The sequence below is a fragment of the Amblyomma maculatum genome, chromosome 1, assembly GCF_055883805.1.
Source record: "Amblyomma maculatum isolate TAMU_Amacu chromosome 1, ASM5588380v1, whole genome shotgun sequence".
NCBI lineage: Eukaryota > Metazoa > Arthropoda > Arachnida > Ixodida > Ixodidae > Amblyomma > Amblyomma maculatum.
This window is the reverse complement of record NC_139344.1, coordinates 88,819,016-88,843,451: the sequence shown is the minus strand read 5'-3', so window position 1 is coordinate 88,843,451 and position 24,436 is coordinate 88,819,016. Positions and strand designations below refer to the sequence as shown.

Genomic DNA, 24,436 nt, shown 5'->3' with positions numbered 1-24,436 from the left:
GGTAGCAGTAGCTATCATGCTTATTTTTCTCCCTATATCTTAATTATTGATTTAGAATGGTTAACTTAACCATGATTCTATTTATTAAATTTTGTTCCTCGATTACTAACATTATGTCACTTCTCTTCTTTTAAGCCACCAATCTTCCAGTCGTGCACCAACTTCCGGATGGATACCATTACATTCGAGTATAATATGGTCAATTGTTTCACTGGAGTTTCCACATACACCACATGCGTCATCTCCATTGTTAAATTTCTTTTTGTAGCTGCGTGTTCTAAGGCACCCTGATCTAGCTTCAAAAAGTAGGGCAGTGCCTCTTGAGTTATCAAAGAAATCTTCCTTCCTGATCTGCATTTTCCACTTTCGGTAGAATTCCACACTCTGTTTCTTTTCCATCGAATTTATCCAATTTTTACCTTCTGTGTTTTTTCACCTGTTGCTTAATGCTCTTTATTTATCCGTCTCTGTTACTAGCACTGGTTAGTTTCCTAGTTCTTTTCCTCCATTGTGAGTCAATGCTTTTTAGGTACAGGTATTTAAATACTTCAGCTGGCCATCTGTTACTGCCCAATTTCCTCAGGCGTTCCTCGTATAATATTTTACTCTGAGCTTCCCGTACTTCGAAAGATGCCCGGCCCATATCTCCCTGTACCGCCTCATTTGTAGTTTTGCCGTGGGCACCTAGTGCTAATCGTCCAACGGATCTCTGATTTGTTTCTAATGTCGACTGTACCTCTGATTTTAGGCACAAAACCGCATTTCCGAAAGTAAGTCCGGGCACCATAATTAATTTCCAAATACCCCTCAAAACCTCATACCTATTGTATCCCCACAATGCCTTATGCTTCATTATCCCGGCATTCCTTCGCCCTTTGGCCTTAAGTGATTGCTCATGCTTTCCAATGTATGCCAATCTTTCGTTTACCCATACCCCCAGATATTTATATTCTGCTACTCTAGGTATTTCAAGGCCTTGTATTTTAAGACCCTGATCAGTTGAGCCGTTGCAAATCATCAGACCCGACTTAACTGCGCTGAAACTGAAGCCTAGAGCGTCCCCTTCGTCTCCGCAATACTTAACTAGAGTTTGCAATTCTTCTCTCTCAGCTCAGACTCAGTTTAGACTCTCAGCTAGCAGCACAATATCGTCTGCATACATCAAACCGGGGAGGCGCTGCTCTACCGCCTTTCCACCTAATCTATATGACTGGTTAAAACCTAGGTTACTGTCTTGTATCCTCCGTTCCAGGTTTATCATATAAAGCATGAACAGCACCGGTGATAGAGGACAGCCTTGTCTTAATCCTTTGCATACTTTGACATCCTCCGTACTTATTATCCCTTCCCAGGTAATTTCTACTTTGTTATCCCGGTATATTTCCTGTAGGAACTCTATTATCTCATAACCGATGCCTTCTTCTTTTACTTCTTTTAATATGTTCCACAGGAGTTCCCTGCTTACGTTGTCGTACGCCCCGTTTATGTCCAGGAAGGCCAAATACAAAGGTCTATTTTCCACTCTAGATATTTCGATGCATTGGGTAAGCATGAACAGGCTATCATCTAAGCGCCTACCATTTCTAAAGCCGTTCTGAAGTTCTCCGAGTATCTTGTTACTTTCAACCCATGCTTGCGCCTTTAATTTCACCGCCTGCATGGCTAACCTGTACATAACAGATGTTATGGTAATCGGCCTGTAGTATTTTATGTGCATCCTGTCTCCTTTCCCTTTATAAATCAAATTCGTTTTACTCTGTCGCCAGCTGCCCGGAATTTGCTTATTCGTTATGACTGTTTCCAGAGCTTTTAACAACGTTTCCTTACTTTTTGGACCGAGTTCATTAATCAGCTTGATCGGAATTCCATCGATTCCTGTAGATGTGTTTTTAGGAATATTTTTTTCTGCCTTTTTCCAGTTTAGATTGGTCAGTTCTAAGCTGCTTTGTATTCTGCTACCTTGTGTTGCTTCCTGATTTGCGGAGATTACCCTATCGTCGCTCTTAAATGACTCGGCTATAACTGATGTAATGTAGTTCACTGCGTTATCTCCCTTTAACCAATTTCCCTCGTTATCTTGAATCCGATCCTGCTTTCTTTGATTCTTCTTCCCTAGCCAGCTTATATGGTTCCAGAATTTTCTTGCTCCGCCTCTAGAGGCATCGTGTATATCAGCCATCCAGCGATCGGTGGACTGTCTCATATGATTCCCATTTTTGGTCGTTTTCCTCCTGAGATACCTGTGCTTTCTTTGCCATTCGGTGTTCCCTTGAAGCAGCCCGTCGTTGTTCAATAGCTTCCCTGATTTCCTTATTCCACCAGCTCCGTGGCTTCCTCTTTCCATTCCAGCGGTTTGCTACTTTAACCTCCTGAATTTTCCTCCTTATGAGTAGTTCTACCTGTTCATAATCCCAGTCTTCCATGGGGCTTTCCTCTATTGCTTCCTCTATGTCTGCTGCTATCTGCGCTATTTGATCGTCGTTTAATTTTGCGTTTACGTTTTGTCTAAGTTCCATTTCTCTTTTCATCAAGGACCCCATCTGCAGACTAATACGTTTATGATCACTTCCTAGACTACACTCCCCTTCTTCGTCTATTTACATTTTTGTGACCTTGCTATAAATTTTTGCGACATTAGACAATAGTCAATGGTCGTCTGCCTGTTGCGGAATTCCCACGTGATTTGGCCTTCCCATTTTGTTTCTCTATTTACTATAACTAGATCGTGTCGCTCACAGAAATCTAGCATTAGCTTGCCGTTACAATCCGTGTACCCATCCAGATCGTCGATGTGGCCGTTCATGTCCTCCAGTAGAGTAATTTTGGCCCCGTTTCCAAACTGGCTTATATCGTCACTGAGACATTCAACAAGATCCCTGTTTTCTTGCCTGCATTGATGTCCTGTTCCTAAATAAGCTACCCCTAGCCATGTCCTTATGCCGGAATTGTTCCTGAAACCCAGATATGTTCTTTACAAGATGATTTAATTATTTGCCAATTTGTTCCCTGGTGTATCAACATACCTCCCTTACAAAAACGGATATTGAATTTCTGTTACCCACGTAATGTGTTTTTGATGAGTCATCAACCACTCAAAGGAGATTCAAGATTAGATGTGTTTTAACATCATATCCGCAGCAGACTTTCCTTTGAGATCACACATGAAGTTTTGTGCTTGGAAAACGCAACAGTATTTTTGGGTAGGATCTAATGTGGAAATACATTGACTTTCTCAAATGAGGAAATGTATACATCACTAAGTGAATATATATTATTTCTTTGTTAACTGCACACTTTCAGAGCCCTATGTTTTCATTTCTGATTAGCATAATTAGGATGATGCCTAAGAAACAATTTTTATGTGTTTTAACATGAGATCCGCAACAGCCTTTCATTTGAGATTACGCAAGAAGTTTTGTACTTGGAAAACAAAACAGTATTTTTGTATAGGAGCTAATGTGGAAATACACTGACTTTCTCAAATGAGGGAAATTATACATCACTAAGCGAATGTATATTCTTTACTATATTTTCACTTCTGTTTAGCATGCACTGTAAAAACAAAAACAACTTTTTGGACATTTGTTTCATTCAAAACACGCTTACACCCTGCGTCTTGGGTGTTTGTGCCAGTGCAAATCACTTCTTGCCAAGCGAATGGGTGCTGTGGTTGGACAATATGCTTGAGGGTGTTACGGGCAAGGATATTGTTGTGTACGCGAACCGACGCACTGCCACACCGCCTCCAAGCTAACGGAGGCAAGGCCGCTCCATTTCCAATGCCTCCTTGCACCTGCGAGCAGGCCGTTTTGGGGAGACCAGCAGGGGTACCCCGGCATGCGCCGACGACGACGCGCGGACGTAACCCGAGCCGTGCGTTGACTCGGAACTGGACCGTCCTGGGAGCATGTGCGCGACCAGGGCACGAGAAGCAATGCCTTCTTTATAATGCATGATATTTTGCGTGTTTCTTAAGCTTTCGAGCTCCTTGCTCTGCGTATAGATTAGCCGAGCCCTCAGTCATCGCAACGCTTCCCGAAATGTTTAGATACAAATAAGATTTAGTTACCAGTAAAATAGTGTTGGCGCTGCTGCGCTTGCTGGCATTGAAGCTTGGTCGCAGTTTTTTCCTTAAAGGTTCGTGCTACAGCTCCGTGTTCAGCGAAAATTACGCCCAAGGTAGCAACCACCGAAGAGCCAGCGCTGATAAATTTGCCAGCGATGCCAAACTCGACATGTTAAAATGACTGCAGTGGACAAAATAGTGCGCATAGGTATCTAGAACATTAGATGCAAGTTCTAAAGGTCAAGAAGTTGTAATTGTTAGAGCAGCCGCAATGGCCTGTACACTTCGAAACATGCTTCGAAACTATGTCCCAATCTTATGAATGCAGTCCAGACATAAGAAGCAAATACGTTACCGACATCACCAGCTCCCCGAGTGGCCGAGTGGTTAGCGTAGAAAGCTACGGAGTAAGAGGTACCGGGTTCGAATCGCGCCAGAGGTGCAATTTTTTTTTTCGCTTAGTTTTATTTTTTTTATTTTTTAGCTTTTTTTAATGTAGTTGAGGTGCTTCGCTACGTTTTAGCTTTTACTTTTTATCCAAAAGTGCTCATTGGTCAACACTCATGAACAACACACAAGAAATGCACACATTAGGTACCAACCAGAAACACGGTGGCCAACTTTCTTGTGAAACTCATCAAAAATGCATCAAGAAAATGTATAGAAATGTTAATGTGCATGATGAGGAATGTAATTACCATTTAATCAGAAACTCATTAAGCTTTTCTGTAAGGGCTACCCCTCCACCCTTTTTTTCCGTTCTCGTTCTGTTGCACCCTTCCCAGACGTAGCCTTCCATAAACGGCGGATCTTCTAGATCCCTGATATGAGTCTCGCAAAGAGCGTAACACCTATTTTGTCATCCTTCAACTGCTGTTCTATCTCTAGCCATTTCGCTCTTTTTCTACCTCCTTGCATGTTTATGTAGCTGATCCTAGTGTTAAATTTCTTTTTTGTACTTTTCTTTCTCGACCTACTCTTAGCCATTTTTGGGGGCTCAGCCTCCATTATTACACTTTCTTCTGCTTCACTTCTAACTACCTCTGTGCACGGAGTCCTCGCGGACCCCCTAAAAAAGCTACAGCCCTGCCTGCCAGGCGCAAGCCGATCTCTGCTCCCACCCTTCTGTTAAAATGAATGCCATCTCGCTGAAAAGCCCTACCAAAACCTGCTTTATGTACCTCCCTGTTTACCTCAACCACTTCGAAACGCTTCTCCAGGCTTAACTTTCTTATGTCCTGATTAACTGTCACCACGTCCTTTTCCATCTTTCCGTTCAATCCTAGCACCTCTGGTACTGTGCATACAACTATCTGCGTCTGCTGTGCTATCTCCCTGATCTCGTCAACTACCTTAGCTAAACTTTCCACCACTCCTGCAGCGTCACCATTTAGGACATCGTTTAGCCCCGCGGCTACTATTACCATACTGCGCTCTGCGGAATTCTTCAACAGCCTATTTTTACTCTCTTTTAGCACTGCCCTCATTGTTCTCCCTGGAAAGGCTCCAACCAACACTCTCTGATCACCCCTTACACGTTCCAAGATATCTCGCTAGCACCTGTTCCGGCCACATTGAGGGGCTTTACCGGCCACTGTTCAGCAGCGCCCCCGTACGCTGCGTTCGGCTCATGTACTAAAAGCACGAACTCCGAAGCGGCGTAGGTCATTCTATGCATCCACATACGGCTTTACCGCCTGATAACCTCGAACCGGAACGCGAGGTTATCAGGCGGTAACGCAGCGCTGCTCCTCCTCTTGTTATGTGGGGACGCGGGGAAAGCAGCGGGGGCGCCAGGGAATTCTACGGAGAAAGCGCTCGCGTTGCGCAGTCTTTTGCGCACTCAATGTGTCTTGAATGTCTTGAATGTCTGGTTAGCTGATGCGAGCGATGCGCTATCTTTACAGCCTTTTTTATACTTTTTACGCTTTTTACCCACCCAATTATTGTTCTTTCTTCTTTTAGCCCTTTTCTTTCATCATCATCATAATTTATTTTCCCTTAAGGACCCCTAGGCGGGGCATTACATAAGGGGGGAGCAAAATAAACGAAATCACAAATAGAAGGAACGTTTGGAATATAGCAGTGAAGAAGGCAAAAGTAATTGTTAAAAGAGCCTTATAAAACGAAAGAGTGAACAATCATAGATGCATTGAGGCCATCTCGCTGTATGAAGAAGAGGAAAATAGGAACACAGTTTTGCATACAAATGTTCAACAATATTTAAAAAAAAATACAACTCGTGCAGAGGCGGTACGCAGAAGTGCGACTAAGGAAGAAGATAAGATAAAAGCAGGGTTTTGAATTTAATTGGGTCACTCTCATTTACAATCGCCTCAAGTAGACCATTCCACTGTTCAATGGCGGATGGCAAGAAGGATTTATGAAATGCATTGGTGGAACCATGTAGACGCTGTAGGCTCAGACTGTTAAAAAGGCGACACGATGTTCTATTTGAGGGAGTAGGAGCGTGCAGTGCAAATGAAGAAAACAGTAATATAGCTTGTGTAAAAGGCAGAGTTTGGCAATTGTACGGCGAGAAGACAGTAGCGGTATGTCAAGCGATGATTTTATACCAGAAACACTACTCCTAATGTCGCAAAATGAAGTAATAAATCGGGCCGCGCGACTCCGTAGTGATTCTAAAGCGTCAATTAAGTATGTCTGGTGTGGATTCCAAATGGATGAGGCATATTGAAGTTTAGTGCGAATGAAAGTTTCGTAAGCAAGTTTGCGTATAAATGGAGGGGACACGGCTAGCAACCTTCTCAGTCGGTTGAGTGATTTCGAACTTTCAGCTACTATGTTTAAGATGTGCTCGGACCATGAAAGTTTGCTAGTGATTGTTACTCCTAAGTACCGGTAGGGCTAGACTTGTGTTAGAGGGATTGACCTTAAAGAATACTGATAATTTAAGCTATTACGTTCACATGATACTGTCATGAACTTGCATTTTGAAACGTTTAGTGTCATCAGCCACCGGGTGCACCAGTTAGTTATTTCGTTGAGGTCATTTTGGAGGAGGTATTGGTCGTTGTTCGATGATACGCGTCGATACAGAACGCAGTCGCCTGCGAAAAGGCGAATTGATGATGAGATGTTGCAAGGAAGGTCATTAACGAATACCAAAAAAAGAAGAGGACCGAGCACAGAGCCTTGAGGAACACCCGAAATTACGTTTGTGGCTGAGGAATGGTGGTTATCTATTAAAGTGCGTTGCGAACGGTTAGAAAGGAAACAGTAGATCCACGATAAAACCAGGGGGTCAAGACGGAGGCTCGAAAGTTTTGCCATGAGGCGATGATGGGGTACGCAGTCAAATGCTTTGGAAAAGTCCAGATAAATGACGTCAGTTTGAAAGCCGGAGTCATTATTATGGTGAAGGTCTATTGGGAATTCGAATAGCTGTGTTTCGCATGAAAGACCTCGACGAAAACCGTGCTGTTTCGGAAAGAAAAAAGAATTGACATCAAGGTGTGATGCAATGGTTGAGTACAGCACATGCTCTAGCAGTTTGCAGGAGATGCACTTCAAAGAAATAGGGCGGTAATTCGAGGGGTCAGAACGACTGCCAGATTGGTGTACAGGGATTACGGTGCTATTTTTTCAGTCCCTTGGAATTGATGATGTGGCGATAGACTGATTGAAAATTATCTGTAAAATCGAACTGGAAATCAGTTTGGTGCCTTTTAGAATTTGAGGGGAAATATTGTCGGGGCCTAGAATGCTGCAGATCTTAAGGTTGTCTATTAGTTTCGCTATGCCTTCTGATGCGATTGTGACTGGCTGCATTTCAGAGAAATTAAAACATGTTTGGAAGGGAATGTCGGAAGTGAGCTCATGAGTGAACACAGAAGCGAAATACGCGTTCATGATCTCAGCGCACTGGTTATCCGGCACATGCGAGCCATCAGGATTGGTCAATGTCATGTGTGGCGGGCAGCGTTTCAGGGTTAATAAGCTCCAAAATTTTTGCGGTTTGTCGCGAAAAATAGTTAGAAGGTCTCGATGAACAAAACTTTCGTTTGGAACGTTTCAATTGGCCCGTGTATTCACGTAGTGCTTTGAAGTAAGAAGACCACTTCTGGGGGGAATTTGCTTTCTTAGCTTATCGAAAAATACGTTTTTTTCTTCTGGCTAGTTTGCGCAATGAATTAGAGAACCAAGGCTTGCTGGCATCCCCCCGAATGCGCACTAGGGGGACGTACTTGTCGATGAGAATACCTTCCTTTCCCTGATCGTTTCATTACCACCGGCCGCAGTTTAGCTCCTAAGAGATGCCGCGGTTTGCAAAATCTTTTCTTTACCCTCTTGTTCGAATAAGCACGACAAAAACAACCGAAAACAGATTATTAACAGAAGATAAAAAGATTAACAGCGGTGGTATGCGCGCGTGTGATTGTACGCTGTTACTGCACCTCTTGCAATCGAGCGAAGACGAGCGGCGTTTGAATTTCCAGCAGCAACCGAAAATGCTTCGCTTTGTCAGCCTTTCCTGCGAGTTCCGGACACTGTGTTTGTAGAGAAGGGAGAGGAAAAACTGAATACCAGTGCAACAACGGCAGCCTTTGGGCAACAAGCGAATGACATTCCTACGGCAAGTATTTGCAAGATGCTGCCTGGGATAGAAAAACTATTTCGATACAGTCACCTGAGGTTTATGAAAGTATAAAATAACATGCTCCATTTGAAGACAACGATGCCTAATAAACTGATTGCCAATCTCGTAAGTTTTTTTTTTTTTTTGTTGATAATAAATGGGGATACGACCATGAAAAATCAGCGATTTTTTGAAGTAAGTAAATCCTGCGTGACAAATGGGCTATATAATTGTTGGTTAAAGCAACGTTCCCTGATGTCATTATGGAACATAATTTAAGTTCACTATTCCATAATTATCAATTGTGCATTTTCTCTATCATCTCGATGTCAGCATGACGGCTGCATCAGACAAACGCAGCTAGCGGCCACTCAAAGGAATTGCAATATATCAGCTCCCGCCGTCAACAACAGCCATCGTCACTCCCTGCACATGCAGACAAACCGGTGGTTGAGTCATGTAGGCAATGCTGTAATCCGATTGCCTATAGTAGTGGACGCTTGAACGCCCTAGCTTTGTCCCCTAACAAAAGTAGCCTAGGGCAGAGAGTAAATGAATCCTTATGAATAGAATCCCAGTGGAGGTGTGAGAACTACCACAATAGCCGTTCAAGCAGTAAACAGTATATGATCGGCTGACCCAAAAAAATGTAGCGCGATTAGCATTGCTCCTAAACATGATATGAAACGGCTGCATTCGCTTGCTTTCATTGCTCAAATTGCTACGGTAGCACGTCTTTAGAAATCATTGAAGTATAAAAAGCAGATCGAAAGTAGTCCTGCCTTGCTTCATCGCCCTCGCGGCCAGTGGTGCACCACCTCCTCTCTGTGCCAGATAAAAGTTACACACTAATCGCAATCAGGCTTGTAGCCTTCGGCCGACCTGATCAGGAGCGTAAATTTTGGTAATTTCTGACAGAATGGCTTGGCTGCTGCTGAAAAGCTTTTTTTTTTCTTTCAGCCAGGTACTTTCAGAAAACAAAAATTGGCATGAGAATGCTCCTAAATGCCGATGTGAGCTATTTTTAGCCGGTTCTGCGCACGGGGCAGCACATTAATTCCTTCATAAACCTTTATTCATGAGGATGACCTGAGGCCTAGAGGGGAAGGAGGTGAGGTTGAGGGCGCCAGACTCCGACATGAAGTCTAGCAGGGTACTATAAGCTTACGCTGGGCTGCACATACCAGCATGGCGGTTCTTCTCAGCTTGGCCGCTAGATGGCGCCACATACACGAGCTGGCAGCGCACATGGCACCACGGCTGGTCAGGTATGCAAAACATTCGACTACGGAGGGCTTGGAGCGGCAGCTGCGACTTGTACTGAGGCGGCTCTAATCGCGACAAGAAAAGCGGCAAGCGTGCGCCGAGAACCAGAGGAATGCCCAGAATATCTGTGGCTCTTATCCTATTTATGGTACTCATTTGAACACGAAGTGTACGTTCACGCTGTTATAAGGTGCACGCAGACCTTGTATTCAGTGGTCCCCCTTTTCACCCAATTCCACCTTGCTGCCTAGACAAGCAAAATGCGCATAATCATGGCGCTGGAAAGTGGCAATGATGATCTACAGGGCTAATTTCCGTTGGAGCACCACTGGTAGGTATTGATTATGAATGAAAGTGTTTTTCAGCAGTGGCGCTTGATAATCAGCGTAATTTTGGCTTTAAAGCAAAAATAGCTACAAATCCTGAGTACCACAAAGGCTACTACTGGCTGCGGATGTCGCCTCAGGTCGTCTTAAAATTGAGAACATTACTCCACATTTAGTGTGCGCGTGGTATTTTTTTACTTCAAGCATTGCGCGCAAGGAATCGCACGGGAAACATATTTGATTTCTTACAAAGCACCTGCACGGTCTTTGCAGCTACGGTTGCTGACAAAAAATGCTGCGCTCAAGGGTAGTTCACAGTTTACTTACACTCAAGGTCACTGCTACATGGTGATCGGAGGCGAAATGCATAACAAAAACTGTCACAGCCTTGATCCGAAGTTTTTAGATGCTAATCTTAATTACGCAGGAAATCTGAAATAGCGCAGGCTAACAGACACTATTAAATGAATACAAAAACAAAAAGCAGCACTAGACATATCTTTAGTGATTTATTCTTTGCGTCCGTTCTTCTCACGTATGTATGCTGTCGTGCCAGCGGATCCCGCAGCTGCCACCAATGTTGTGCCGGTGGGGTTATCACACAGTAGCCCACCGTAAACAGGGTTGTGCCAAGGAGTTGGTAACGCAGCGCTCGTCACCCGTTTCGTGAACGAGGGCTGTCAGCTCCCTGGTCGGTAGCGATGAATCCGAGTCGGCGTTGGTGAGATGAAGAAAATGCTTTATACACTATTTACATGCATTTACACAACAAGATCGGCTCTGGGGCCGAAAGCTAACATAGCCATACGCGACTGTTCTCGCGCAGCGACGGCCGAGGAGATTCCGCCGCGTCCGCACTGTCAGGAGGCGAACTGCTCCCGATGGACGCTCGTGACGAACTCACACTCGGAGTCTCGAATGGAAGCACTTGAGACTCCGTCGCTGAGAACCGTTGACGCTCAAAATGGTCCAATCCGACGGCAGCAGTTTCGCAGGGCCAATGGAAGAGCTTGCTGCGCTCTCGCTTCAAATATGCCGCGGGGCGAGAAGGGGTTCACCGTCAGGGCCACGGCGCGCCGTGCTGTCTGGACGTTCAGCTCATGTTGAAACACGTCGCTTCTCTCCCTTTGGTACGGCTCGCCTCCAGTGCACTGGTGCTTTGCAGAGAAGTATTCAGAGTTTGTGAAGGAGGCGTTCGCCAAAGAAGTTTGGCGTCCGGCTGAATTTCTGGGCGGCTTTGGCCAGGCCAGGCACAACAGCACCCCCGCCATCAGACAATGCGCCGGGAAGACGAGCTGCTCGCATGTGGCTCGGATGCCGGGCGCGCTCGTTCGTCAGGTTCCTCCAAGCTCACGTCCAGTGTCCGGGCGCCAGGTAGCCTCACGTGCCTCGGGTTCCACTCGCCAGGTCAGGATCTCTGCCGACAGCCTTGTTGCCGGGGCACGCCGATCAACTTCGCCCGGGTCGCTCCGATGCCCTTGCCACTCGCCACTGGTAACGGTAGACTGTTCTGCGGCTTGCGAAACCGACCGACAACAGGCAACACCCAACACAAGCAAGTACCCTCGGTCACCCGTCAAACACCAGACAGAGGCAAAATTTCAAATTCAATTAGCTAAATTGTTGTCCCCTTTTTGCTCCCACTACAACAAGAGACAAGTGTATACGATGCAGTACACAAGGTTCAAACAACAATTTTGCACATTAATGATACATTAAATAGGATGGAAAATTAATAATCAATAATGGAAAAGAGTCTCCTTGAAATCACTTGGGCCGTAAAGCACAACTGAGGAAGTAAGGAGGTCATTCAATTTTGCCCAGTCTGCCTAGAGCATTACCGTTAGCGACGAAACGCTCGTCTTAGGTAGATATATGTCTCAAATGCATGACTGAAAGCATCAGAGTTCGCATTGTGCTGCTCTCTTCAAGCGGCAGAATGCGTAGCAGTATTCGGGCGGTTTGTCTCTCCTCCCTCCGCTACAGCCTCGGCTGTCCATTTCTCTACGAGACCTTTCTTTCCACTTTGTGTGTGAAAGAACAGACGAGCACAAGTTACTCGCTTTATTGAACGATCTGTCTCGTTCCTTACGCTTTGAGCACCAATCGCGCATTTTCTCAGCACGGGTGCATTTGTGCCGCTGGGATCGCCGCTTCTTTTCCTTTCGCGATCGTTTGCGTTTTCTCACCTTTCGATGAGAGCATTCTTTCATGCACCTGCCATTCCGCTCTTTTCGGTGGCAGCACTTGAATTTTTGCTTTCTTTCTTTTGGTGCCAGCTCTTTCAAGCTGCCGGTAACCGGAGCTAGTATGGCGCCGACATCGTCGGAGTGCGGCGCCGCGCCTGAATCGCGGCCAGCAGCGCATGACTCACTGCCAGTCGCGTCGGAACAAGGACAAGGCTCGCTCACGCCAGCCCCCGAGCTAGGCATATCCTCAGCAGACTCGCCACTCAAGTTACACTGATCTGCCGGTGTGCCGCATCGCTCAGCGCTAACCGGCGCACGATCACGTTCGTCCGACAGCTGGGGCGTTTCGGATCGCGTGAGGTCCATGTTCGCACCAGGGTTGTTTTCGCCAATACAATTGAGCGCGTCAGGACAGGAAGATGCGTGGCTCCAGTCTAGTCGTTCGCTGTCGACTTTACAAGTGTGGCTCTCGACAGCGTCCGCGTCATGGGTCTGCCTTAGCTGTTCAACACTTGTGAGCTGCGCAATTTCCATGAGCGCAACTTCGTTTTTCTGTGTGTCATGATCTACGTCGACTCTGACTTCGGAAATTGCCAATTTGTCGTCTCCTAGCCTGACTACATCTCCGCCACGCTGTACAACTGCTGCTTCTGAGTTGTCAGGTGGTTGATTTACTGCCAATTCCCCACTCTCGATTGGTGGAATCGGATTGCTTACAGCTACGTGAGGCGGCGTGCAGGACGGTGTCACTGCGGATTTCTCGCCGATGGAGTCGGCTCCAACCGTCTCAGCTGCCAGTGGCTCGACCAAGGTAACCCCAGATACTTCTGTTCGAGGTTCGATCGGCTCGCTGCTGCGGTCGCGTTGCTCGGCCGCTTCCCCAAGCTGTGTCTCATTCTCTGGTGCAAGTACAATTTGCCTGCATGATCTCAAGAATTTCCTTTTTTCTTTTTGTTGAGCCCAAATCTATGCCCAACTCCTCACAAATTTGGAGAAGTTCTTTTACCTTGTAACTCTCCATCTTTTACCGGCCTTTTGTTGTTCGCCTTTTTAGAATAGTGTACTATACGTTCGCTATCTCGCTCCTAGCAAGACATGCGCAAGCCTTTCTCACACTGATTCCCCTCTTAGCATCCCTTGGTTTTCAAAACACTTCCTGTAGGCTTGAAACACGCACGGTTAACACAATGCTACGCTCAGCCTTTCTCTAAGCTACCCTGTGTGTTAGAGAAGTCTGGCGTTTGAGGGAAACTTCAGGTACTCACCGCGCCGAGGTGCCTGACGCCGGTCAATCCCGCAGCTGCCATCCAATGTTGTGCCAGTGTATCCCACCGCTGCCACCAATGTTGTGCCAGCGGATCCCGCAGCTGCCACCAATGTTGTGCCGGTGGGGTTATCACACAGTAGCCCACCGTAAACAGGGTTGTGTCAAGGAGTTGGTAACGCAGCGCTCGTCACCCGTTTCGTGAACGAGGGCTGTCAGCTCCCTGGTCGGTAGCGATGAATCCGAGTCGGCGTTGGTGAGATGAAGAAAAAGCTTTATACACTATTTACATGCATTTACACAACAAGATCGGCTCTGGGGCCGAAAGCTAACATAGCCATACGCGACTGTTCTCGCGCAGCGACGGCCGGGGGGATTCCGCCGCGTCCGCACTGTCAGGAGGCGAACTGCTCCCGATGGACGCTCGTGACGAACTCACACTCGGAGTCTCGAATGGAAGCACTTGAGACTCCGTCGCTGAGAACCGTTGACGCTCAAAATGGTCCAATCCGACGGCAGCAGTTTCGCAGGGCCAATGGAAGAGCTTGCTGCGCTCTCGCTTCAAATATGCCGCGGGGCGAGAAGGGGTTCACCGTCAGGGCCACGGCGCGCCGTGCTGTCTGGACGTTCAGCTCATGTTGAAACACGTCGCTTCTCTCCCTTTGGTACGGCTCGCCTCCAGTGCACTGGTGCTTTGCAGAGAAGTATTCAGAGTTTGTGAAGGAGGCGTTCGCCGAAGAAGTTTGGCGTCCGGCTGAATTTCTGGGCGGCTTTGGCCAGGCCAGGCACAACAATGCGTGTACTTTCATGTCGTCTTTGGTAGCATAGTTCGCGTGCTGTGCGACAGACAGCAAATTGAAACTCGACTACTGCATTTTCTGTGTAACTTATATTGTGTGCTTTACATGCATGTGTGGACGTTATAATAACGTTATAATAGCATGAGGTTACATAAAAAAAACCGCAGTCGAAGCAGAACAGCACGCTAAAAGCAGTACGCCGTGCGACAAGATGATGTTGGGCGGAAGCCACCTCTGCAAGCAGAACGTCCGGCGCGTCCTCCGCCGCTACCACCCTTCGAGCGTTTCCAGAGGTAGCCTCGTGGCGGCGACACCGTATGCGGAACTTACGATTTTATTCGGGGATTTTACTGGCGAGCTACAGGCACCCCAGCCTGTACCAACGGCCTTTACGGGAGCAATGCTATCGGGTCCAGTCGGTTGCTGCTGTAGGGTCCGCTGCGACTGTTTTATCACAATGTTCATAATGGAAGCTCTTTCACGGGCTGAAGCGATGTTTCACATGTTAGCGTGCTGCGACACACGTTACTTCTGTTGTGGGATGGGTGGATGGATGGAATATAGGAGCGTCCCCTTTGAAACGGGGTGGTAGCAGTAGCTATCATGCTCATTTTTCTACCTATATCTTAATTATTGATTTAGAATGGTTAACTAAACCATCATTCTATTTATTAAATTTTGTTCCTACATTACTAACATTATGTCACTTCTCTGCTTTTATTCCACCAATCTTCCAGTCGTTTTTTGCTAGTTTCCACCGCCGGTTTATTCACCCGGCCACTGTTATCTCTAAACTATAGTGAACTAGAATTATTCTAGTTCACTATACTCTAAACCCCAGAGCTTCAGGAACAGTGGGGGCGCCACTGACGACAGTGCCCCAAGCGGCAAGCTAACCAGGCGGACCGCCGGGAGACCCCGGCATGGGCGACCGCGCCAAGCAGAGCGAAAACGGGCGCCATTACCTGATGTATAAATAAACTGTTTTGCTTGTTATACCGGCTACGTCTACCACATAGTGGCAGCGGCGGGATAACCAACGCGGCGTGACACCCAGAAGGACAGCGAGCCCAACGTAAGCAGCCGCAGCGTCATGCCAGACACTCGCGGCGCGAACGAAGAGCGCGCGAGCGGCACTCCGAGAATGACGTTCAACCCGCTCGCCGTGGAACTGCCGACAAAGCTCGATTTCCGCGAGCCCGAAGATTGGACACGATGGCACCGCAGGTGGGAGCGCTACCGACTCATCTCCGGTCTGACAGGACAGGACGAGACGACGTAAATCAACACATTACTCTACGCCATGGGCGAAGAAGCGGAGGACGTGCTCACTGCTTTGAAACTGACAGACGAACAGATGACATCATACTCCGCCGTGGTGAGCGCTTTTGAAAAGCATTTCCTACCTCGAAAGAATGTCATCTATGAGAGAGCGCGATTTAACTCTTGGAAACAAGAGCAGCATGAAAACGTCGACGCATTTGCGACTGAACTGTTCAAGATGGCCGAAAGATGCGATTACGGAACTCTCAAAGACGAACTGATTCGGGATAGGCTCGTGGTCGGCTTGCGAGATGTAAACCTCAGCGAGAGCCTGCAGCTTGACGCAGAACTCACTCTCGAAAAAGCAATCACAGCTGCCCGCAATTCAGAGAGCATGAAACTTCAACAGAAGGAAATTCGCTCCATCGAACAGCCTGCTCTCGACATGGGAGAAGTTCGCGGCCAGACAAACGTCAAAACTCGCCGGAATGAGGCGAAGGTGCCTTTAAAGTCGCGCTCTCAACGTACACACAAGACGAGAGACGAACGCTGCAAGTGGTGTGGTGGTGTGCGTGACCACACGAAGACAGTGTCCCGCGATAGACAAGACGTGCAACCAGTGTGGGAAAAAAGGCCACTACGCCCGCGTCTGCATGTCTAAGCCGGAGGACGAGACCTCGAGTATTCGACAACGACCAAAAGATCTCGGAGAGCTATATCTAGGCGAAATCAAAGTGGGAGTGAACACGCCGTGGAGGATTATTGCTACCGTGAACAACTTGCCTTTTACCTTCAAGGTCGACACCGGCGCGGATGTGACTGCAATCGCACACGACCAGTACGACAGAACCGTCATGGGACCCATCAAGTCAACGCAACAGCCATTGATAGGCCCAGGCCAGACAGCGATAGCCACTGTTGGCTACATCGATGCAACAGTCACCTGGCGCAACACTGAAGTCCAAGAAGCAGTCTTCATCATCAAAGGATTAAAAGAACCGCTGCTCACTCGACCAGCTATAGAATCACTTGGGATTCTACAGCGCCCTCTTGAGCTAGACGAAACCCTCGCACAATCAACTGGCGTCCCCAAATTCTTGGCGTCATACCCAAAGCTAACGTCTGGGCTTGGAGTCATGAAGACTGAGTACTGCATCAAAGTTAAAAATAATGCTGAGCCATACGCAGTCAGTTATCCTAGGCGCATGCCTCTTCCACTGCTTCCACTTGTGAAGAAAGAACTAGAAAGGATGGAAGACTTGAGAGTCATCCAGAAGATCGAGCGAGCAACCGAGTGGAGTTTTCCAATGGTTATCGCACGAAAAAAGAACAATGAGCTGCGCATCTGCGTGGACTATGGTCAACTCAACCAACAAATAATACGCGAACGTGTGCTCATGCCTACGGTGGACGAGTGTCTTGCAAAATTAGCAGGTGCAACAGTTTTCAGTCGCCTAGATGCACGAGCAGGGTACTGGTAAGTTGCACTGTCCAAGGACTCTCGCGAATACACAACCTTCATCACATCAGTTGGCAGGTTCCAGTTCCTGAGGCTTCCCTTCGGAATCTCAACAGCGCCAGAGTTCTACCAACGAGAAATGCTCCGTGTGCTCGAAGGACTAGATGGTGTGAATTGTCTACAAGATGACATCATTGTCTCAGGGAAGACAACTGAGGAACACGACACCAACCTACTGCTGGTGCTGAGGAAGCTGGAAGATGCAGGTGTTACCCTCAACATCGACAAGTGCTCCTTTCGACAAACAGAAGTAACATTCTTAGGACACGTCGTAAACTCAAAAGGAGTCAGCGCCGACCCGGAAAAGGTCAGGGCCATAGTTCAGCTCGACCCACCATGTGATGTGTCAGAAGTCCGGACTTTGTTGGGCTCTGCAAACCACCTAGTGAAATTTCTTCCAGAGCTAGCAGACTTTACGAAGCCTCTCAGAGACTTGCTCCACCAAGACGCCGACTGGCACTGGGGCCCAGCTCAGCAGCAGAGTTTTGACAAACTCAAGCAAGCTTTAAGCAGGACGCCGATTCTCACTCACTACAACGCTCAGTCGCCTCACACAGTGTCTGTGGATGCTTCCTCATACGGTCTTGGGGCTGTACTTCTACAGCAGTCGCACGAAAAGCTCCTACCTGTAGCATATGCATCACGCTCCCTTACGGATACAGAACAAAGATATGCCCAAATCGAAAAGGAGGCACTGGCAATCACATGGGCTTGCGAACATTTCCGAAAATACCAGCTGGGATCAACCTATCACATGAAAACGGACCACAAGCCGTTAATACCGCTGCTGACGACTAAACGACGTGACGAGCTGAGTTCTCGCCTTCAACATTTCAGGATGCGCCTTTTGGAGTACGACTTCACCATGTCCCACACTCCCAGCAAAAAGCTGTACACAGCTGACCTTCTGTCCCGGAAGCCATAGCAGACAAAGAAAGAACTCTCGAGAGTGCAGTGCGAGAGTTTGAAGAATTAGCGCTTGAACAGCTCCCTGCTTCAAACCAAATGCTGGACAGAATCAGTGCAAGCATCCAGTCAGACGAAACACTTTCCAGGGTGGCTACCTTCTGCACTACATCATGGCCAACTGTGCATGGGCTGTCACCTGACCTGAAAAGGTACTTCGAGGTGGCTAGTGAGATTTCGCTCGTTGATGGTCTGCTATTCAAAGGCGACAGAATAATCATCCCGCCAGACATCAGAGTAGAGGTACTGGAAAAACTCCATGCAGGCCACTTGGGCACAACGAGGTGCCGAGCGATAGCAAGAGAATGCATATGGTAGCCAGGCATAGGCAAGCACATTGAAGACTACGTGGAAAAGTGTCTAGCTTGCAGAGAGCACAGAAAACCAGAAACAGAACCCCTGCTTCTAACCCCATTGCCAGCACACCCTTGGGACACAGTCGGCATGGATCTCTTCACGCTGGAGGGGAAAGAGTACGTTGTAGTAGTAGACTACTACTCCCGATTTTTCGAGCTAGAACAGCTGCCGAGGAAAGCTACAAAAAACATAGCCCTAGTCGTGGAGCCAATGTTTGCACGGTACAGTGTTCCACGGACAATACGCACAGACAACGGGCCGCAGTTCACTTCCACAGAGTTCAAAGAACTAGTGCATCACTGGGGAGCCTCACACACAACCTCAAGCCCTTACTACCCGCAGAGCAACGGTATGGCTGAGAGGGCTGTGTAGACAGCAAAGCAGCTTTTGAGGAAGTCTTCCAACATACACGAAGCGCTGCTTGCCTACAGGGCCACACCCAGCGTGGAAGGGTTTTCACCAGAAGAACTCTTAATGGGTCGTCGTCTGAACACCACAGTACCAACCACTTCGAAGCTGCTAGCCCCGAAGTGGGACGATAGCGAATTCAGACAAAATAATGAAGCCTACAGAGCTCGTGCAAAACGATCATACGACACCCGGCACAAGTTACGGAGCCGAGAGTGCTTACCACCAGGCACAGCGGTGCGCATCCTCGCTGGAGCTGCATCACACGGCGTGGTAACACAGCCAACATCAGAACCAAGGTCCTACATTGTACAAACCGACAGAGGGCAAGCAAGACGTACAGCAAGACACCTACAACCGTTGCAGGACTCGACTCGAGCACCACAAGAAGTGGACGTGTTTTAAGTGACCAGAACGCCTGGGCCTGTGAGATCAAACCTTTCAAGAAAGGGGAGTGTTGTGGGCGCCACTGACGACAGCGCCCCATGCGGCAAGCTAACCAAGCGGACCGCCGGGAGACCCTGGCATGGGCGACCGCGCCAAGCAGAGCGAAAACGGGCGCCATTACCTGATGTATAAATAAACAGTTTTCCTTGTTATACCGGCTGCATCTACCACAACTTCGATGAGCTGTGTTCGTCTAAGCGTTCACGACTTGCTGGCGATACCTAATCGACAGAAAAAAAAACAGCAGCAGGCTGGAACGTCCTTATGACATAAAATTTCGCGTAATCATGCGCTGAAAAATGCCTTCCTTTCGATTAGCCTAGCTTTCGCTCAGGGGTGCCTCGGGGGGCCTGACACCTCCCACCACTAATTAAGAGGGGTCTGAGACCCCTCCGCTCTCGAATGTATAAGGATTGCATGCGTACAAAGCAGGCCGCCATCTTTTACTCTTGTCAGTCGCTGTCAGAACATTCCTTCTCTGTTGTTCCAGCAATTTCTGAGTTAGTTTTAATAAGAGGCAATTAACATATTTTCTAAAAACCGAGGAGAAAAATAAATTCTGCCCTTTGTATAAAACGATGTGCGAAGCAGTGGGCACCAGCCGCTTTCTCTTTATTTCCCTTTATTTCCCTTTCTCTTTATTTCCCTTTCCACTTGTGCTTGAATCACTATAGAGACCCCCCTCCGATGGAGTCAGACTTTAAGCACTGCTTTCTCTACACTAGGCTAGTCAGCACCGCATTCCAGGCGGCCCGCGCTCATCACTTCTGCGCCGTAACCATGGCAACCTGCTCCGCCGAGTCACAGAAGTTCGTCGCGCGCCGTCGCTCTATCGCCGGTCTCCGCGCAGCGCCGCGCGTGACATCGTCATTTATCTATGCGCCCTCGAGACCGGCGGCGCGGTCGCTCGCCTTGGGAGACGGTGCAATGGTAAAAAACCGTGCATAACAAGAGGCCTCTTCAGAGCCCACAGAAAGCTGTTTTTTCCCAACCCGAAGTCATTGCCTGGCGTGAGGCTGCCCGTCTACGTAAGAGTGGGAGAGCTAAGCGCGTGTCAGAGACGCCCGAGGTAGTACGTCAAGATGACTCGCCAAGCGTCGGCATGAAAAGGCAGTACGCAAGTTGCGAGTGGCTGGGGTATAGAAACCACGTCGCGGGTACAAGAAAGTCTCGTTGAAAGTGGAATTGTCATCAGTTCAGTTCAATCGTTCAGTCGTGTCCGACTCTTCGTGACCCTATGGACCATATCACGTCATGCTTTCCGGTCTCTCACTATCTTCCTAACATCACATAACTTCATCTGCAGCACCTCGGGGATGCCATCTAACCATCGCGTCCGCTACCTACCCCTTCTCCGGTGACCCTAAACCTTTCCCAATATCAACTCATTCTCCAGCGACTCCTTTCTTCTCATCAGATGACGAAAGTAGCTGAGCTTTAACTTTAGAATTTGACCCTCCAATAAGCAGTCATGGTTTATGGTCAACAATATTGACTGATTTGATCTTCTGGCCGTCCAGGGAACTCTCAAGAGCCTCCGCCAGCACCACAATTCAAACGCGTCAATTCTTCGGCGGTCAGCCCTCTTCACAGTCCAACTCTCGCATCCATACATCACAACTGGAAAGACCATAGCACGAGTTATACGGATCTTGGTTGGCAGTGTAATGTCTCTGCTCTTTACTAGGCGGTCAAGGATAGCCATGGCTCTCTTTCCAGAAGCAGGCGTCTCTAGATTTTATGGCTGCAGTCTCCTTCCGGGGTAACCTTGGAGCCCAAGAGAAGAAAATCTGTCACAGATTCCACTACTTGTCCCTTGATGCTCCAGGACTTGATAGGGCAAGACGCCACGATCTTTGACATTTTAATGTTCAGTTTAAGCCCAAACGCCTCACTCTCTTCTTGCACGCGCATCAGAAGTCTCTTGAGTTCCACTTCACTTTCTGCCATTAACGTGGTATCCTCCGCATATCTAAGGTTGTTGATACGTTTCCCAGCAATCTTCACTCCAGCTGAAGACTCGCCCAGACCGGCCTTAGTCATGATGCACTCTGCATATAGGTTAAATAGGCAGGGCGACAGTATGCAGCCTTGCCTCACTCCTTTCTCAATCGGAAACCAATCAGTAAGACCATGCCCAGTTCTGACTGTGGCCTCTTGCCCTTCATACAGGTTCCTGAGGAGACAGATGAGGTGAATTGGAACTCCCATCTCTTGGAGAGCTTGCCACAATCTGCTGTGATCTACGCAGTCAAACGCTTTCGCATAGTCAATAAAGCAGAAGTAGATGGGTTTCTGGAACTCTCTTGCTTTTTCCATGATCCAGCGAAGGTTGGCAACTTGGTCTCTAGTTCCTCTGCCCTTGCGAAACCCAGCTTGCACGTCCGGAAGCTCCCGATCCACATACTGCTGCAGCCTACCTTGGAGGATTTTCAACATCACCTTGCTAGCATGTGAAATAAGCGCGATCGTGCGGTAGTTGGAACAATCTTTGGCACTGCCTTTCTTTGGAATGGGGATGTAAACTGACCTCCTCCAATCCTGTGGCCACTGCAGGGTTGTCCAAATCTTCTGACATAATGTATGCAGAATGTTAACAGCGTCATGGTTGACGTTTTGAAGCAACTCAGCTGGGATGCCATCAATTCCGCTAGCTTTGTTCTTAGCAAGGCTGGCTAAAGCCCATTCAACTTCACTCTTCAGGATGTCCGGCTCGAGATCAGTAATCACAACTGTCTTATGTTGGGTTTGCACATCCGGGTCCTTCTTGTACAGTTCTTCTGTATATTCCTGCCGCCTCTTCTTTACCTCTGAGGCTTCAGTGAGATCCCTGCCTTGTTTGTCCTTTATCATGCCCAGCTTAGCACAGAAGCTTCCTTTGATATCTTTGATTGTCTTATACAGAGCTCTTGTGTACCTCAATTGGCTGTTGTCCCCAACTGCTTGGCACTGTATGTTCAGGAAGGCATTCTTATCTCTTCTTGCTATTTTCTGAAAATCCCCATTGAGAACCTTGTATCTTTCTCTTTCCCCCATAACTTTTGTCATCCTCCTTTCCTCAGCTATTTGCAAAGCCTCTTCAGATAACCAGTTTGCTTTATTACATTTCTTTTGTTTGGAACTACCTTAGTAGCAACTTCTTATATTATATCACAAACATCAGTCCACTTCCCTTCAGGCTCTCTGTCTTCTAGATCTAATTCTTGAAATCGATTCCTCACTTCCACAGCATATTCTTATGGAATTTGATCCAGATCATACCTGAAAGGCCTTCTAGTTTTCTGCGTTTTCCTCAATCGAAGCTTAAATTTGGCAACAAGAAGCTGATGATCGGTGCCACAATCGGCCCCAGGCCTTGTTTTTACTGCTTGTATAGCGCTTCTCCATCTCTGCCGGCAAAGAATATAATCGATCTGATTCCTGTACAGACCGTCCGGTGAAGTCCATATGTACAGGCGCTTCTTGTGCTGTTGAAAATGAGTATTAGCTATGGTCAGGTTGTTTTCTTGACAAAACTCTACTAGCCTCTGCCCAGTTTCATTTGGCTCACCAAGACCGAACTTGCCTGGAATTCCGGATATTTCTTCACTCCCCACCTTAGCATTCCAGTCTCCTATGAGAAAAAGGACGTCTGATTATGGAGTGCGGTCTAAAAGGCATTGCAGGTCAGCATAAAATCTCTCAACGTCCGCTTCTTCAGCAGTAGTGGTTGGTGCATAGACTTGGATAACTGTTATGTTGAAAGGGTGACCTTGGATCCTAAGTGAAATCATTCGGTCGTTTTTGGGGTTGTACCCTAGCACTGCTTTGTCCATTCTTCTGTTTACTATTAGAGCGACCCCATTCCTTCTCCTGGATTCGTGCCCACAAGAAAAGACATAATGGTCGCCGGAATTAAATTCTCCCATTCCGGTCCACTTGAGCTCGCTGATACCCAAGATATCAATGTTCAATCTGTCCATTTCTCGCTTGACGACATCCAGTTTACCTTGCGTCATAGATCTTACATTCCATGTTGCTATGTGATATACCTCCTTGCAACATCGGACTTTCCGGTCGCTTCCCGACACATCCACAACTGAGCGTCCTTTTGGCTTTAGCCCAGCCGTTTCATTCGTCCTGGAGCTACTAGGAATCGCTCTTTGTTCATCCCCAGTAACATGTGGGACGCCTTCCAACCGGGGGGACTCATCTTCCGGCGCCATATCAATTATGCTATTGTGACTGGTCATAGGGTTTTCTTGGCAGGAAATACTGGAGTGGGTTGCCATTACCTTCTCCCGTGAATCACATTTTGTCAGAACTCTCTGCCGTGACCTGTCTATCGTGGGTTGCCCTACATAGCAGAGCTGACGACTTCATCGAGTTTCGCAAGCCCCTCCGCCACGACAAGGCAGTGATCCATACAGTGTCTATATGGCTCCGATGCATCTATGGAACATACTCTGAATATAATCGGGACGAGCATACCGCCTTGCTTTCGCTATGTACAGCCTCGTCCACTGCTAGCTATAACATGGCCACTGCTTTCAAAGCGCCATTGCATCCGAACTGCCCGTACAGTAAAGCTAACTGGCAGTCCATGTGAAGCAACACTTCCGGGCCCCTCTGTGTCTGCACCGCTTTACAGTGCTCTAATTCTAGAGCACTGTAACCGCTTTGCATCGATATGCACCAGGGTTGTACGTAATGTTGCCTTGAAAGCAGTGACCGTGTTATAGGCAACCTTCAGTGACCATGGCGGCGCTGGTGGAGCGCAGCTACACTGTAGCGTAAAGCCCCTCCCCATTGGACCACAAATGACCGTCGGACATCCGATTTAGATCCGAACGTCCGCGACCGCATTGGGCCGCCCACTGGGCGTACACTGAACGTCTTTTTCCGGACATTAACAAAGCCCACCGGTAGTAAGCCATCGGAGGTCCTGCGGATATTTGTTTTTGGATGTCCAGCAACTTCAAACCA

At 47.7% G+C, this 24,436-nt stretch overlaps 1 protein-coding gene across 1 annotated transcript in view; it reads left to right on the top strand.

Moving 5' to 3' along the window:
* The first annotated feature begins 9,854 nt into the window (after positions 1–9,854).
* Positions 9,855–24,436, top strand: part of LOC146203111 (uncharacterized) — a 17,536-nt gene continuing 2,954 nt past the window's right edge. The window contains exon 1 of the mRNA XM_084602705.1: positions 9,855–9,929. Coding sequence (XP_084458831.1) covers positions 9,855–9,929 — 75 coding nt within the window. The remainder of the gene's footprint in view (positions 9,930–24,436) is intronic.